The 17,997-nt window shown below is 40.8% G+C and overlaps 1 protein-coding gene and 1 non-coding gene across 2 annotated transcripts; one reads left to right on the top strand and one right to left on the bottom strand.

The window, feature by feature from the left end:
* Positions 1-362: 362 nt before the first annotated feature.
* LOC133820150 (small nucleolar RNA R71) lies at positions 363-469 on the bottom strand. Its single transcript, XR_009886579.1, has one exon. It is a non-coding gene; the product is annotated as a small nucleolar RNA R71 (small nucleolar RNA).
* Positions 381-2,540, top strand: LOC133814170 (uncharacterized). Its single transcript, XM_062247166.1, has one exon. The coding sequence runs from the start codon at positions 381-383 to the stop codon at positions 2,538-2,540; it is 2,160 nt and encodes a 719-aa protein (XP_062103150.1).
* The last annotated feature ends 15,457 nt before the right edge of the window (positions 2,541-17,997 follow it).

Here is a 17,997-nt window from a genome sequence, read left to right as displayed (position 1 = left end):
AATACGGGAATACGCTGCCCCCATGTTTAATGAGCTAAATCCAGGCATTGTGAGGCCAGAAATACAAGCAGCTCAATTCGAGCTCAAGCCAGTGATGTTTCAAATGCTCCAAACCGTGGGGCAGTTCAGCGGGATGCCAACGGAGGATCCTCATCTCCACCTTCATTCATTTTTGGAGGTGAGCGATTCCTTTAAGCTTCAAGGAGTGAGTGAAGAAGCATTAAGGCTGAAGCTATTCCCATTCTCTTTAAGGGACCGAGCTAGATCATGGCTCAACACCCTTCCTCCCGATTCCGTTACAAAATTGGAATGACTTGCCTGAGAAATTTCTAAGAAAGTACTTCCCTCCCACCAGAAATGCAAAGTTTAGAAGTGAAATCATGTCGTTTCAGCAACTGGAAAATGAGTCCACTAGTGACGCGTGGGAGAGATTCAAAGAGCTTTTAAGAAAATGCCCACACCACGGTATCCCACATTGTATACAAATGGAGACATTCTACAATGGTCTCAATGCAGCCTCTCGAATGGTTTTGGACGCTTCAGCCAATGGAGCCATTCTTTCCAAGTCTTACAACGAAGCATTTGAGATTTTGGAAAGGATTGCAAGTAACAACTACCAATGGTCAAATACTAGAGCTCCTACAAGCCGAAAAGTAGCGGGTGTTCTTGAAGTAGATGCTCTAACCACTCTAGCCGCCCAAATGGCCTTAATGACCAACATTTTAAAGAACATGAGTATGGGAGGAAATGTACAGCCAGCTGCTGCCATTCAAAGTGCAGAAGTATCATGTGTGTATTGTGGGGACGGGCATACTTTTGAGAATTGCCCTTCAAATCCAGCTTCGGTCTTCTATATGGGTAATCAAAACTCCAACCGCAACAACAACCCATATTCTAACACTTACAATCCAGCTTGGAGGCATCATCCAAATCTGTCATGGGGGGGTCAAGGAGCAAGTTCAAGTGGAGCACCAACACACGAAAAACAGTCATATCCACCGAGATTTTCTCAACAACCAAGACCTCAACAACGACACCAACCTCAAGGCTCTCAAACAAGTTCTTTGGAGAATTTAATGAGAGATTATATGGCCAAGAATGACGCTGTAATTCAAAGCCAGGCAGCTTCTCTTCGGAATTTGGAAATTCAATTGGGGCATTTAGCTAATGACTTGAAAAATCGACCTCAAGGTTCCTTGCCTAGTGACACCGAAAATCCAAGGAGGGATGGAAAAGAGCAGTGCAAAGTGGTGACTTTGAGGAGTGGGAAAAATCTGGAGTTAAATGAGGAGAAAGATAAACGAAAAAACGAGCCCACTTCAATCCAAACAGAAGGAGAATCTAGTAAAAAACCAGCAAGTGAAGCTACTGAAACTGGCCCAGTTGATACAGCATTGGGTCAGCAATCTGTTCCAATAAAGTCTATACCAAAACTGCCCCCACCATTTCCTCAGCGGTTTCGAAAACAACAGCAAGATGGGCAGTTCAGGAAATTTCTGGATGTTTTAAAACAGCTCCACATCAATATTCCCTTAGTTGAAGCATTGGAACAAATGCCAAACTACGTCAAGTTTTTAAAAGATATTTTGACGAAAAAAAGAAGGCTGGGAGAGTTTGAGACTGTTGCTCTTACAGAAGGTTGCAGCGCCATGTTGAAGAGTAAAATTCCTCCTAAGTTGAAGGATCCGGGTAGCTTTACAATTCCTTGCTCTATTGGTGGAAGAGATGTGGGTAGAGCTTTATGTGACTTGGGAGCTAGTATTAACTTGATGCCCATGTCTATTTTTAAGAAGTTGGGAATTGGAGAAGTGAGGCCAACTACGGTCACTTTGCAATTGGCAGATCTTTCTATGGCACACCCGGAAGGAAAAATTGAAGATGTTCTAGTGCAAGTTGATAAGTTCATTTTTCCGGCCGATTTCATCATTCTTGATTATGAAGTGGATAGAGATGTTCCCATTATCTTGGGTAGGCCATTTATAGCTACTGGGAGGACCTTGATTGACGTGGAAAAAGGGGAGCTCACAATGAGAGCTCAAGAAGAACAGGTAACTTTCAAGGTATTCAATCCTATACGTTCTCCAGATGAAGTAGGAGATTGTTTGGCCATCACTGTCAAGAACTCTAATATGGAGGAAGAGGTACCCACAAGGTATAGCAAGAAAGTGAGGATGAGGCTATCTCTTAAAGAATTTGAGAGCAACAATGAACTAGGGGCAAGTATAAACAAGGCATCGTCTCATTTGCAAGAGCCACGTAGAAAGAAGAAAAAGAAGTGTGGTCGGAAAGCTCATTCCCAAAGGTTTGAAGTGGGGCAGCGGGTGTATTTCTCTAATTCTAAAATGAAAGCAAGTTCCAGACAGCCAGCATCAAGTTTCTTTGATTCCTTCTTGATAATTAAAGTCTTTCCTTTTGGTGCATTGGACTTGCGTGATGAAATTTCAGAAAGAGAGTTTAAAGTGAATGGCCAGCAACTTAAGCACTACCTTGGAGGGGAGGTCGATAGAGCAAAGACCTCCATCATTTGGAAGGATGCTTGAAGGAGAAGGACTATGGGTTGCCATGTATTTAATGTATCACACTTGGGCAACCCATGAGTGAAAGAGACAGATTGTGAATAAATAATATATGTAATTAAGTTTGGGGTGTACCACCCCTTGTAAAAAGAAAAAAAAAAGAAGAAAAAGGAAAGCAAATATATATATATAAATAAAAATAATATATATAAATACATATACTTGTGTTTTCTTGAGGTTACTAAGTGTGTTTGCTGGTGTTTGTAATGATTTATTGCAGGGGGAAGAAAGGAAGCTGTAATATGGGAAGTTGGACAAGCTCGGTTATAAGACAGAGAATTTCCAAACAGCTGGAAAGTCCCAGTTGTTATAGCATTGCTGCAGCATTTATCAGGTCGCAGGAGGAAAAATGCTATGCTATGAGCTTTGCTATATCAACTGGGAGCATTTTATTCTGAGAAATTTTGAGCTTTGCTGCAAAAGGCTCTGCCCAAAGCTGGTCCACAATTTCCAGCGTTCCCAGATCAAATTTTGAATCCTTGGACTGACGATGTTGATGACAAAGAGGAGTCCCATGGCGAGGACTCCGAGTAGAGGGGGTTTCCTTTCCTTGTTATTTTATTTTCTGTTAATTTCTGTTATTTTGTGTTTTTAGTTTAGGTTGTTTAAATTGTGTTTTAGCATTGAACTTTAATATCTGTGATTATGTGTTGTTTGTATTTGTGCTTGAGAGATACTGTTGTTTGGTCTGGCTTAGCATAGCGCTCGATGATGATATCATCCACCTTCCTCCATTTGTGTTATGCCCTGATTTTATGTGTTAAATATGCTAGTTTAGGTGCTATTGCTATCTTTAATGCCATCTATTAGTGATTCTTTCAATAGTTGTGTGCTTGTGCTATCCCACCATGCTTTGGATCTCTAGAATAACCAACATCTTGAGAAAGTTTAAGCTTCTAGAATTGGTTAGTGTAATCCTTGAGGCGAAATCCTAGCTACCTTTACCACTTAGAAATGATCTAGGCCATCCTTGGACGTTTGGGACTTTCAAGCTTTCCCATTGTATATTAATTCCCCTTAGTCACCGTTAGTTGAGCTAATTTGCCTATTCTTTCTTAATACATATCATTAATGACAACCCCCTGCTTAAATTGTTATTTTTAACTTTCATTAACCAAACCTAGCTGCTGAAATTTATCAAGAACAGATTATTTGCAGTAAGTTTGGGGTGAGTGGGCTTAGTTTTTAGCCATGTGGTGAGCTATTCCAAGTTTCATTTATTAGCCACATTGGGGACAATGATGGGAATCAAGTTTGGGGTGTGTGGGAATAAGCTCACATAAATATTCATATTTCTCTTGCTATATATATATATCTCTTTACTGTTACAATGAGTTTATGTAAAAAAAAAAAAACAAAAAAAAAAAAAGAGAGAAAGAGGCAGTTTCAAAACTAAGTTTGGGGTGTACAACCCCCTATCCCAGAAAATGTTGGAGGCTTTTCTTTATTGTTCTAGTTGAATTTGGAAATAAAAATAGCAAGAGAATTAGAGCTAAATCAAATTATTCATTGTGGGTTAAAAAAATACATTTTGGGTGAGAGCTTGAGAAAAAAAAAATTATAATAAGAGAGGTTCTTGATAAGTTGAGGTGGTTAGGTTATAAGCCATTAGAAATATTATCTTTTATCCTACCCTAACCTAAGCCTTACACTACAAGTCGAGTAACGTCTTTTGATCTAGGGGTAAAGCTAGACTACATTAGTGGAGAGGGTTGCACTAATTCAATCTATGGAAGCAGATATTTTTAAACTTGAGGATCAACGGTAGTTATTAGAGGAATTCAAGGTGTTGGTGGGAAGTATTTGCACACTCTAGTGATTGGGTTACTTTTGGGAGGCATTAGTGATATCAATAGCACTTAAAATGAGATTGAGACATATAAAGTCAAGGCATATGCACTACCATCATATCATTCCATTCCACATTATTCTGAGAGCATTTGCTTCGCTAAGCTATGATTGATTGATCAGTACTCTCTCATTTACAAATATGTGTTTGTTGTTGTCTTAGTGTTTATAGTGTTTATTTTGCTTCTGTTTTTCATTACTCGAGGACGAGCAATATGCCAAGTTTGGGGTGTGATAACTCTATGATTTAGAGTTATTTTTATTAACTTTGAACTTGAATTTTGGGTGAAAAGAGTAATGAGTGTGATGTTATTTGTAAGTTTGTTTAGTTTTTACCTTTCTTTTCTAGTTAGTGTGTTAATTCAAGAGTCTTGTAAATTGTTGGTAGTAATTGTAATATTTTTCAGTGTTTTTATGTAAATTACTGTGTTGTATTAATCAGGAAAGGAAGCTTACAAAATATGTGAAAGGGAACTGCTGGAAGCAAAGGGAAAAATGAATTCTGAAAGCTGCGTGTTGCTGTTCTATCAATGCTGTAGCAACCACAACGTAGCAATCAGCAGGGACCAGTGAAGAAACGTGAAGAATAAGTGACGCCTAGGTGGCGAGAATGTTGTACAATGAGTCAGCTGGATGGTGTGGCAAAGGACAAGAGGGCACAATTGACTTTGACTTACTAATTAGGGTAAACCAAGTACCCTAAAAAGGAGGCAGCCGAAATATGGAAGGGGAACCCACTCTGAATTTTTGAAGATTTCTGCATATTTTCACGAAGAAAAGTACAGAGAGAAAAGAAAAAGAAGAGAGAAGAAGGAAGTACTGAACAGAGGAGAAGAGGAAGGCAGACGCCTAAGGGAAACCTGAGCTCACCACTCATCTCTCTAATCTCTCTCTCTCATTTTGTATTAAATTCTTATCTAGTTTTCTAATTATACTCAATGGAACTTTTCTGTGCTGGATTTGTGTTTATAATTTCAGCTATGAACTAATATCCTAAGGGTTTGGGTGGTTATGAACCCTATATTATGAAGTAATGTTTTGATGCATGGTTGTGGTAATTGTGACGTTGTTCAATTAAGTGTTGTTAATGTTAACTGATTGTTGTTTACTGGCCATAAGTAACAATTATTTAGCTAGATCTGATTTTGGAAGAAATTAGGCTAGTCGATCCCACTTAATTGATGCAAGAGAAGTACCTTTTTAGGTAAATCTTAGTGGTAAAATAGGGATGTTTTGCTGCCTTGTATAACATGAGATTTGGTGTTTAAATGACAGTATGCAACCTGATTTAATACAGGAATGTGTTGAGTTGAGTTGTAAACGTTATCAGTAAGTTTTGGAAAGAACTACTGGATCTTTGTGAAATCTGTTAACTCTGATGCAATTGCTAAACCATTGCTGAGCCATTGCTGTAACAACTGGAACGAACAAAGGGGAATTAACCACCCAGTCCTATTTTTCTCGTATCTGAAATCTACACAGAATTCCTTCATTTTGATCTCTGAATTTCAGTTTAATTAAATTGCTCATTTACATTTATTTTCAGAATTAATCACTCAAATTTTCTCTTGATTTGGTCACTGAATTGTAAATTGTTTTTGGTTGATATTTCATTTATTTAGTTTAAAAGTCCCTGTGGAGACGAACTTTGATACTCTATCACTGTATTACTTGTTGTCGATTGTGTATACTTGCGCATATTTTAATCGTTAGAATTTTCACAAGAAGTTTTTGTGAATCCCTGAAAGCATATATGAGCAGATTCTCCAATGTTCCAGCATGAGCTAGGGACGTTGATGACAGGTCCATGCTCATGGTGATGAGGACAGGAATCCTGGTGGGAGGCGACCTTTGGCAAGAATTCCAATGAAAATGAGTTAAAAGTGTAGATGAGTTTTTGGCCCAAGCTTAGGAGTGGATAAACCTGGAAGATGCACGATCTACTATCGCAGGAACCAGCTAGGCCCCTATCCAACCCGTTGGACTAGTGACAGATGTTGCAGCTATGGCTTAACCTGTTATCCAGAATAACCAAGCAGGAAATAATAAGAGGATGGAGAATGGTGAGGGCGACCAGAACGACATGAAGAATAACAAGTCTGTGGAGAAATTCAAGCCCATTTATGCCACCTACACTAATCTAATGGACACCCAGGAACATATCTTCCTGGAAAATTATGATCGCCTCCCATGGAAGAAACTAGATCCTTAAAGGCATCAATAGGCGAAGAGAGATCCCTCAAAGTTTTGTCAATTCCACAATGACATCGGTCATAACACCGATGATTGCCGAAAGCTAAAGGATGAGATTGAGACTCTCATTCGGGCTAGTCCATTAGCCTAGTACGCCCGAAATCAGGTTGTTCACAATCAACCTACCGGGCAGAATTCTCATCCAGCTTCGGAAGCCCCGACAGACCAGACTGGAGCTCAGATAGATCATAACCGAGTGGATCTTCCCCCAATAGTAGGACAAAATATAACTATTATTGGTAGAGGACCTCATTTGACGGGCACAAGTATCAGGGCCCAAAGGAGGTATATGAATGAGCTGAAAACTCATAACGGTGTGAAATTTGTCCTGGAGCAGCGGTTATCAAAACAACAGTCGTTTGAAAAAACAACCAATCATTTTCACGATAGAGGATGCTAGCCACATTCAATTCTTGCATAATGACCCGCTGGTGGTAACCATGCAGCTCGACAATCGAATGGTGCGAAGGATATTGGTAGACAATGGAAGCTCGGTAAATGTTCTTTTCAAGTCCACCTTGGAAAAGATGGGATTGTCCGTAACCAATCTAAAGGCGACCTCAGTGACTCTGTACGAATTTTCAAGTGAAGGGACGCTGGCCATAGGGATGATCAAACTGGTGGTTATGCTGGGAGAAGAGGCACGAACTATTTCTAAAATACTTGAGTTCATGGTAATCAATTGTCCGGCTACGTATAACACGATTTTGGGACGACTTGCGCTGATGGCTTTTGAGGCCATCACCTTGATTAAACACCTGAAAATGAAGTTTCCCTCAGCCTCAGGGATATGCACAGTAAGAGGAGACCAGGTCGCTGCCAGAGAATGCTACAACATTGCTATGAAGGGAAAATCACAACCTGGGCAGCAGGTGATGGTCATGGGTGAAGGAGGTGAGGAGTCCCGAGTAATGCAAGTTACCCATGGGACGGAAGAACCTCAAGAAAGGGATGACAAGGTCTCCCAACAGGATGACATTGATCTGCGAGTAGGCGAAGATAGATCTGAGGTCAAACCAATAGAAGAGCTCGAGGAAATAAATATCAACCCAGAAGTACCTTCAAGAGTTGTCAAAGTTGGAAAAAATCTTGAAGTTGAAAGGAAGAAGAAGTTGGTCGATTTCCTAAGGAAGAACATGTATGTCTTCGCCAAGTATAATAATGCATACTTTGAACTTGGACATGAATGTGCCTGCAAAGTCCCAAAAATGAAGGCCTTTGGGGACAGTACGATCTGAAGCATTAGAAGGAGAAGTAGCTCGCCTACTTAAATGCGGATTTCTCATGGTAGCAAAATACTCGATCTGGGTTGCTAACCCCGTGTTGGTCCCGAAGCCAAACGCGAAGTGGAGAACTTGTATTGATTTCTCCGATCTTAACAAGGCTTATCCTAGGACTGTTTCCCACTACCAAGAATTGATCATTTGGTAGACGCCACAACCGGTCACGAGCTCATACCTTTCATGGACGCATATTCTGGATATAACCAGATCATGGTGAACCATGTAGACCAAGAGCATACCAGCTTCATGACTTAGCATAACGTATATTGCTACAAAGTTATGCCATTCGAGTTGAAAAAATTTCAAGGCTACATACCAACAGTTAGTCAACAAAATGTTCGCTAAACAAATCAGGAGAAACATGGAGGTGTATGTCGATGATATGCTCGTTAAATAAAAAACATCCAATAACCATGTAACTGACTTGGAAGAATGTTTTGGCATAGTGAGAAAATACAACATGAATTTGAATCCCCAAAAGTGCACTTTCGGAGTTGCATTGGGAAAGCGTCTGGAGTTTATAGTCAACACAAGGAGGATAGAGGCAAATCCAGAAAAAAAAAACCAGGTCGTTGTTAGAGATGCCTTCGCCTAGGTCGCGTAAGGAAGTACAAAGCCTAACTGGAAAGGTGGCAGCCTTAAACCGCTTCGCTTCAAAATCCACTGACAAGTGTCTACTATTTTACAACTTGCTCAAAGGAAACAAGAAGTTTGAATGGACCGAAGATTGCAAACAGGCATTTTGCGACCTGAAAACGCATCCAGTTGAACCCCCCATACTATCAAAACTGACGTTTGGAGAATGTATGTTGCTATATCTGGCCGTGACAGAAAATGTAGTTAGTGTTGTGTTAGTTCGAGAAGAAAATTGGGCATAAAAACCCGTATATTATGTAAGTAAGAGACTTCTCGAAGCTGAATCACGGTATCCATTGATAGAAAAGCTTGCGTTCTATCTCATTTTGACATCAAGGAAGCTCAGGCCATAGTTTCAGTCCCATTCTATTCGCGTCTTAACTGACTAACCTTTAAGGCAAGTTTTGCACAAACCTAAAATGTTGGGATGTCTATTAAAATGAGCCATCGAACTCAGCCAGTTCGAGATATTATACATGCCGCAGACGGCAATCAAGAGCCAAGCCCTTGCTGATTTTGTGGCCGAATGCACAGGTTTCCAGGACGAACTGATAAGGGAGCTGGTGTAGGAATTATGGAAAATATTCTTTGATGGATCTTCTAATGAAAACAGATCGAGAGTTGGAATAATTTTAATCTCATCTGAAGGGCATCGATTCCATACAGCTCTCAAGTTTGCATTTGAAGCATCCAACAACGAAGTCGAATATGAGCCCTTATTGGCAGAGCTAAGGGTGGCGAAAGAGTTAACGACAAAATCAATCCAATGTTATAGTAATTCTCAGCTTGTAGTCAATCAGATATTGGGGGAATACAAAGCTCGAGGTATCACGCTAGCGGCCTACTTAGCTAAGGTAAAGGGTGAGTTTTCTAAGTTCGAGTTTTGCTCCATTGAGCAAGTACCCCGCGAGTAGAATTCCAACGCTGATGCTCTGGCTCGACTTGCTACCAGCAAAGAGGCAGATACACTGAATGTAGTTCTAGTGGAGTTCTTGGAAAGCCTGAGTATAAAAGTAGAAACGGTTGAGGTCAGAATGATTGACATAAAACCAACCTCGATGACCCCCATAGTGGAGTACCTCACAACCGGAAAGCTACCTGACGATCGAAAGGATGCGAGAAAGCTACTGTATCGAACTTCGCGGTATGCTATGGTTGAAGGGATCCTATATTGACAAGGGCATTCACTACCCCTCCTGCGACGTAATATGCCCGAGGAAGTGCAGACTATTTTGCAAGAAATACACGAAGGCATCTACAAAGACCATGCTAGGGGGCAAAACCTAGCTTTAAAGGTACTGAGACAGGGCTATTTTTGAACGACGCTGACAAAGGACTCGATCTCGTATATGTAGAAGTGTGATAAATTCCAATGCTTCACCATAGTTTTCCAAGATGCTCCCATTGAGCTAACCATGATCTCATCCCCTAGGTCGTTCGTAGCATGGGAAATTGACTTAATTGGTTCTTTGCCGACAGGAAAAGGAGGAGTTCGTTATGCTGTTGTCACCATTGATTGCTTCACAAAGTGGGTAGAGGTTGAACCTTTGGCAACCATCACCTCAAAGAGAGTCCTAGACTTTGTTGTGAAGAATATCATATGTTGATTTGGACTCTCGAAAAATATTGTGTCAGACACCGGAACTCAGTTCGATAGTGATCTCTTCACAGACTTTTGTGAAAAGTATGGCATAACAAAGAGTTTCTCATCAGTAGCATACCCACAGGTCAATGGGCAGGTCGAGGCTGTAAACAAGACCCTGAAGGCGAGCTTGAAGAAAAGATTAGATGAAGCCAAGAGATCATGGCACGAGGAGCTCCCGCAGGTACTCTGAGCCTACCAAACCTCTCATCGAACCTCCACGGGACATACCCCTTTTTCCCTGACCTTTGGAAGCGAGGCTATGCTCCCAATTCAGGCGCTGGCAACGACCCACAGACAAAAGACCTTTGATCAAGATCATAACCACGAGCTACTTAGTGCATCCCTCGATCTAATCGAAGAAAAACGAGAGGCATCACAATTATAGCTCACTCATTACAAACAGAAAATCACTCATCATTTCAATTCGAAGGTGAAAGGACGCAGACTCGAATTGGGCGATCTGGTTCTCCAAAGGGTCTTTTTAGCAAGTAAAGATCCCAAGGACCGGGTGTTAGGGTAGAACTGGGTAGGACCATATCAGATCGTGGAGATCCCGCGCGAAGGGACTTTCAAGCTAGCCCGGCTAAGGGGAGAAGTAGTCCCGCAGACCTGGAATTCCCTACACCTAAAAAAATATTATCAATAATTTTCTTGCCTTTAATAATGTTTTTAGAATTACTGTGTATGTAAGTCTTATTTATAAAAGCCATTTCAGTTTAATAACATTCGAATTATTACGTAATCAATTTTATCATTTATTTATGGGGGGCTCACTTTGTAAAAGCAACCTTGAATATTTATTAGTTCTGGTTGCTTGGGGGGCACATAACCAAATAGAGTTTTTAAACTTAGAGTTTGGAAAAATTTATTATTCAATGGCTTTTTAAAGCTCGGGTTTTCAAAATTCTGAACACGAACTAAGTTTGAGAAATTTCTAAAAATAAAAAACCTTGGATATAACCAGGTCCGACGTCTGATTCCTAACATGTACAATGCTATTAAGCCAACTAAAATCCCTGGATATGACTAGGTCCGAGGCCTGATTCCTAACAGGTACAATGCTTTTAAGCCAACTAAAATCCCTGGATATGACCAAGTCCAAGGCCTGATTCCTAATAGGTACAATGCTATTAAGCTTATTAAAAAACACAGGATACGACCAGGTCCATGACCTGATTTTTAACAGGTATAACGCAATTAAATGAGCAAAATCTTGGATACAACTAAGATATCGATAAAATCTATCCCAATCTAAAGACAACCCCTAAGATTTCGAATGTACAAAAATCTAAGGATTTATGAATATGAGAAAACAATAGACTAAGGGGAACACAAATAGATCACAAGTTAGATATATATTCAAAAATATATTGTTATCTCGAGGAGAAAAAACCTTGACTTAAGCCCAAAGGCAATTGTTTTTGTCCCAAAGGACTTAATTATAGAATGATAAAGATAAAAATAAAAATAATAAATCACTGGGGTGTGTCGTGTAACGACCCAAATTTGCTAATAAGGCTTAGGGCCTTGATTAGCGTGCCTGGAGGGCAATGAGTGATTTATTGTTATAATATGTGAATTTGTGTGAATATGTGATTAGAGATGCATGTTTAGGTGAATTAAATATGCATGTGGGCCCCATCTGTTATTAGGGGCATAACTGTAATTTTAGCTCGTGAAGAGCATAAATGTGAATAATTGTGATATATTTGTGATATATCTGTGTTGCACAATCCGAGACAGTCCTAGGGAGTGGTTTGCTAAAAGGTCACAACGGGGTCGAAAATCCAACCCGGGGCAAGTCGAGGGGTAATTCGGGTATTAGACTTTTTATGGGGTTATCGGGCTATGGAAATAAATATTTGGTATTTGAGGATAGGATGTCTAGGAGGGAATGTTGGGGAAATTTTATTATTTCGCCTCGAGGACTTAACGGGATTTGGGAAATGACCAAATTGCCCTTGGGATTACTTAAGGGTTAAAAATAGATTTAAGGGAAAAAAGGGAAATTGGCTTAAGGGATAAGCTAGAATTGGCACGGGTAAAGTGCTTCACGATTCTTCACTTTGGTTTATGCTGGAATTTTCTTTGGAGCTCTAGAGAAAAACAATAGCCAAGAGAAGAGGAGGAGAAAGAGAACTAATATTCTTGAAAGCAAAGGAGGAACTCAAAGCTGAGCTTAGAGAACTAATTTAGGGATTCACTTCTGCCCAAGGGTTTTAGCAAGGCTCGGACTAGGGGACTGTGCTCGGGACATCAGTGCTTGGAAAGCTCGGGACACAGCTAAGAAAACTACTGTTCCCGTAGAGCTTGTGTTGCAGGGCACGACCCTATATGATTATGTTGCAGGGCATAGCCCTTTAATTGAGTTTATATGTGTTTAAGAACATGCTTAATTATGCTATGTGTGCGCATATATGTAAATGAACGGAAAAAGCCGGGAATGGCGAGGGCCGAGAATGGCGAAGGCCGAGAGCGTCAAGGCCGGGAACAGCAAGGGGTCGGGAGCAGCGTTTAGCACGCGGAGTGTGAGTTGCTAGGGCGTGACCCTAAAGGATACCTGGGATATCCTCACGATGTGGACAGCGAACCCAGGGCTTGGTAAAGCGCCTGGGACGACATGGACATATGTGTATAGTCTGATGATGGCTTATTTATATGTTTGGTGTTTGATATGCATATATATTATCTGCTTGTGAGGGTTTTCTTGATGAGCTTTGGCTCACGGGTGCTCTATGGTGCAGGTAAAGGCAAAGGGAAAGTCGACCAACCTTGAGTATGGTGAGCGTGATGAGCAGCGCGTACATGTCTGGTCTGCCTGACTGCCACAGCCAGGGATACTTTTGGGAAATGATTGTACTAAACTTAAATTTTGTCGTTTAGCCGACTCTGGTTAAATTTTTTAGTTGTAAATATTTATAAACAATATTTTGGGATCCCAAATGTCAAACGCTTTATAATTTTCAATAAATGGTTTATTTTCAAAGTTTATGACTCTGATTATGGTTTAATTACACTTTTGTCTTAAAACCTTGATTAGCGAGTTAATTGCACGTTTTAAACTCACTTAGTAATGGATTTAAGGCAGTAGGGCGTTACACATTGACTCGCTTAGAATAGGTCACCAACTCGCCATCTCCCTCAACAACTTCAGAAGCTTCAACGGTCTCCGAGGGTCCTTGTGATAACCGAATCTTGAACTTGGCAAGATATGGTTCCCATAACTCTGGTTACACAAAGGAGAAGTTCCCATCCTGGTTGAAAGCCCAGAAACAGTAAAGCATCTCCTCCATTTGAATCAAGGACTCTGCAGCTTCCTCTTTGGCTTTGGGCTCAACCTCATCAAGCTTCTTTCTGAACCCCTCATTCTCGGCCTGCAGTTGGTCCAGTCAATGACTCTCTTCTACGACCTGATTCTTGGAAATATGCTCGCCTTCCTGAGAAGTAATCAGGGCAGCCTTTGTAGATCGCTTGCTCTCCTGGGAGAAAACTAGGGTGGCTTTGGCAGACTGTTCGCCTTCTTAGGCGGCACTCAGGACGTCTCAGAGCTCCTCATCCCTAGCTTTAACTCAAGCAATTCCTCAAAGTTGAGCCAAGAAAAACTGCAAAAGGATAAGGCAAGTCAAGATTAGTTTAAAAAAAAAAACTAAGGAGAAAAGAAAAAGAAAAGTTAGAAGAACGAGAAGGATTCACAGGGAGGTTCATCCCTATAGCAGATTCGAGGACGTCCTCAAGAGTACGCTCCTCCATGGCCCTTAGGTCCTTGGCATTGGCTCTATAGGCATGGCCAACCATATGGCTTGCCATCTCGTACACAGTACCCTGAAACACCTTAGGGATCCTTTCCAGGTATAGTGGTTTAAATGGGAGTGGACGGTGGGAGCCTCGCCTTGGATCACTCGAGGAATTAAGGGAGGTATATACCAAGGAAGAGGAGGCAGAGCTTGGAGAACCGTGGCTGTTGTCATCGAAGTTGGGGGAAGAGTGTTTTCAGGCTGCTCCCGAGTGGAGCTGGCATCTTTGTCTTTAACTGGAGACTCGATGGAAGCCCTAGTCTTGGGAGTTTGTTTCTTTGTTAGTTTGGCCCTGCTGGCCTTAAAAGAACCCCTTAATCCTGGGGCATCTGGCAGCTCCATCTCTTCACCTGAAAAAATAACGAACAGAAGGTTCAGATGTAAAAAATAATTAGTCAAAGTAATGTAAAGACAAGAAAAAGATAAAGAACTCTAACTTCCAAGCTAGGGGAGGAATCTACTATGATCAGCTCGGGGTTATGGACTGGGCTAGGCACAACCTCTAACTCTAGGATTAATGGAGGTGGGGGTTAATCTAAAATTATTACCTCCTGGGTCCTAGGGGGTTCTGGTCCTTTTTGGGGGTTGGACTCACCTACGTACTACCTAAAACCAGGGGCATATACACCCTAACACAAGGAAGGTCGGCTCATATGATTTGTTTCATACTCCTAAAAAATGGAGGACCTAAAATTGAGAGTGTTTTCAACCACAATGGTACCTTTTGGGTAGCTGTGCTCATAGCATACTGCCAAATGGTCCATACACTGAAGGAGTGTTGTGTTTAGGTCTAGGGCGATAGGATGGCGACTAACGAGCTGGTTAGGGTTGAAGCGAATTAGCCTAAAACTGGAAGCAACCTGATCTAACTCTCTATATGAGTTACCTTAGCCAGAGGGGCCGGCTGCTGCCCCAGATGTAGCTCACTTTGGATCGGGTCCCTGATTGTCTTTAGGAGCTCATATTTTATGCACCAGCGGTGCCACATCTTCTTCCTCCTCAATGTCTTCATTGCTGGCAAGGCTTCTTGAGGAGGTGCGAGCTCGGGGATAACAGGATAAGGAGCTCGGGTTCTAAGAGCTAGTGTCTGGCCTTTGCTGATCAGGTTGCAGGCCACCATGGTGGCATCGTTCACAACCTAATAGAAGTCTTTCTCCCTTGGAGGAAGGCTGGACAAATTCTCATATTGACCCCCAAGGATCTCAGACCGCCCTGTCCTTGAAAATAGAGTTGCACAAGGAATGAACTCAGTTAGAATACTTAAAAAAATGTGTGAAAGTGATAAGAAAGTTCACATGTTGAATTCATAAAGATAGAATACTTACGAGGGCGGTTGAAGTATCGATGCTCGCAGCTTTTGAACCGATTTGACATAAAGAACAAGTCTTTATAGTCATTTGGGTTGTTAGGGAGGTCGATGACAGTGGCTGAGTTTGGAAAACGAGTGAGGTAGTAAAAACTGTCACCTCACTTTGGTCGAAACTGACTTTGAGGTAGAAGAAATACATAATATCTGTCGGAGTGGGGACCTCCCACTCATGCCTCAGAAATAGATATTTTAACCCCGCCAAAAGTCAATATGAGTTTGGCGGGAGCAAGAACGAAGCCAGTCTAACGTAATTAAGGAAATCTGCAAAGTACTAGTCCAATGGGAGGAAGGCACCTTCCTTCAAGTGCTCACCACTCCACGCCCCATAGTCATCTTGGAGAGGGGTCGCTCTCCTTCCAATAGAGGTCGAGCCTGGAGGCCATCAACTTCCATCTCAATCCTATGACTAAGTAGGAACTTGTTAACCTTCCCTGTGACATTATCTGGGACACTATGTGCTCGACCTCGAAGAATGCGTTGGGGTAGACGATGAGTTCCCTCTCCACCACAGGGCGAAAATGAGGAATTAGAGAGTCAAACGCAACCTGCTTGCCCTTATTCTTGATCAAGGCAGAGGAGCTCGCAACATTTTTCTTTGGAGGGGCCATGATTTAGCTCGCCTGACGGCAAAGCGATCTATTAGTGGCAACCTAAGATAATTACTAGCTACGGCTGTAAAGATACGAAAATCTAAGGGTTTAAGTGGTTTACTTTTGGGATTTAAAATTTACACGAGCTAAGGTGTGTTCTAGCCTCAACGCGTGGTTCCACGCGTGGTCCTAGACCACACGCTTTGATTTCGTGAAATTCTTTGATACTTCGGGATTTGTGTGCCAGTCTCGTCAGACCCACTACTTTTCTTTTGAAAGCAGTTTAATGCAAAACTGTTTGAGGAATCATGACCCTTAAGCTACCCAAAACCATACCTAAAACCCTTTCGGTTTCTACATCCAAATAGGTATTCTAGTCGATTTACCAGAAGCATTGTTTTTGTAGAACCCAGAAAATTTGCCCAGTATTATGAGTACCTTATTTCTAAGCAAGCCTAGTTTTGTTTATTTAACCTAAATTGAACTTTATTCCCTACTCAAAATCAGACATAGCCTTAGCGATATTGAACAAAGAATGTTTTTCTGAAACAAAAAGCTCACTGCAAAATAAAGAATTGAAAGATTCAAATCAGACGAGGAAATACTTACATTTTATATGATCGATTCAAAGAAAATGTCGATACCTCCATAGGAACTCCTTGAAAGCTTCTGAGAGTCTGAAAGGCGCAGAAGGTTTTTGGGATAAGTTTGAGAAGAAAAAAGGAAATTTTGTTTTTGAAAGGAAACTTTTTGAATGCAAAGGTTGTAAGGGTTTAGGTTTGATCACCCTATTTATATGTTAACTATGAGAATTAATTCGGGCCATCCGATTGGGTCAGCTCAAGATACAAAGGCCAAGATTAAATGAACCATACGGTGACAAAAAGTTGACAAGACAGTTGTTGTTAGGAAAAATAGTATTTGCCTCAATGGAAATGGTAAGAAAATATAACTCTATGCAATAATATTACAAATAAATATTGATTGATTAAATAAGGTTACAACTCTATAAATGAAAGTACAAATAAACAGAAGAAGAAGAAGAAGAAGAAGAAGAAGAAGAAGAAGAAGAAGAAGAAGAAGAAGAGAAGAAGAATAGAATAGTGAAAAATACAACTGTAAGCAAAAGATTACAAGTAAAGTAAAGGTGTTTGAACAAAAGACAAGATTACAACTCTAAACAAAAGTTACAAGCAAATAAAACAAGAGAATAAGAATAAAAAGAATAGAATAAAATGTAAGAACAGAAACACAAGTAAACTCTCACTTACACAACCTAAGTGAATAGGGTGGGGGATCACCAACTTGAACAAGGTTTAAAACCTTTGTCCAAAAGTTTATTTCCCCCTAACTCAAGCACTAAGGGATCTCTCTCAGATTAAAGGAAATGCTTTCTGGAATTATCAAGCCTCAATGTGTTTCTCGCCAAGTGCTCTAATGGATAGAAATCTTGTGTCTTTCAAATGAGCTATAGACTCTTATTTATAGAGTTTAGAGACACCTTTTGAATTTCAAATTCCACCAACCCCCATGGCTGTTACCAATGTTTTATTGGATTAATACGGAATTAAAAATGATATTTGGGAGTTATTTGAGTTTTTTGAGCCGTTCAACAAAGATTGAAAAAACTGAAAAAATGGCCTGAAATGCACCTGTGGCCGGGGCCAGGGACATCAGTGGCCACGGCCACTACTCTCTGTCCCATAGGCCGCGACTGCCAACTTCGTGTGGCCTCGGCCACTGACCATTTTCAGCACACATTTTTGTGATATTTTTCCAAACGGTTCTAAACCCTCCCAATCGATTTTGTAACCCCCAAAACACATTATTGGGGTTAAAATCATATCTCTACTAGTCATTTCACATATGGCTTTATGAAATTCATCTCAATATTGTGTAGCACCAATATGCGTAACACCAATAAAGGGTAATATTTGGAAGTTACAAATTTGTAACACCAAATATGTTACATATTTGGATATATCACATATATCTAAATATTG

This window comes from Humulus lupulus, chromosome 2 (assembly GCF_963169125.1).
Source record: "Humulus lupulus chromosome 2, drHumLupu1.1, whole genome shotgun sequence".
Taxonomy (NCBI): Eukaryota; Viridiplantae; Streptophyta; class Magnoliopsida; order Rosales; family Cannabaceae; genus Humulus; species Humulus lupulus.
Note: the sequence above shows the minus strand (reverse complement) of the source record. Positions and strands in the feature narration are given on the sequence as shown.

What these genes read in the sequence shown, in the direction of transcription:
- LOC133814170 (XM_062247166.1), top strand. Translation starts at nt 381, where the DNA reads ATGTCGTTTCAGCAACTGGAAAATGAGTCCACTAGTGACGCGTGGGAG.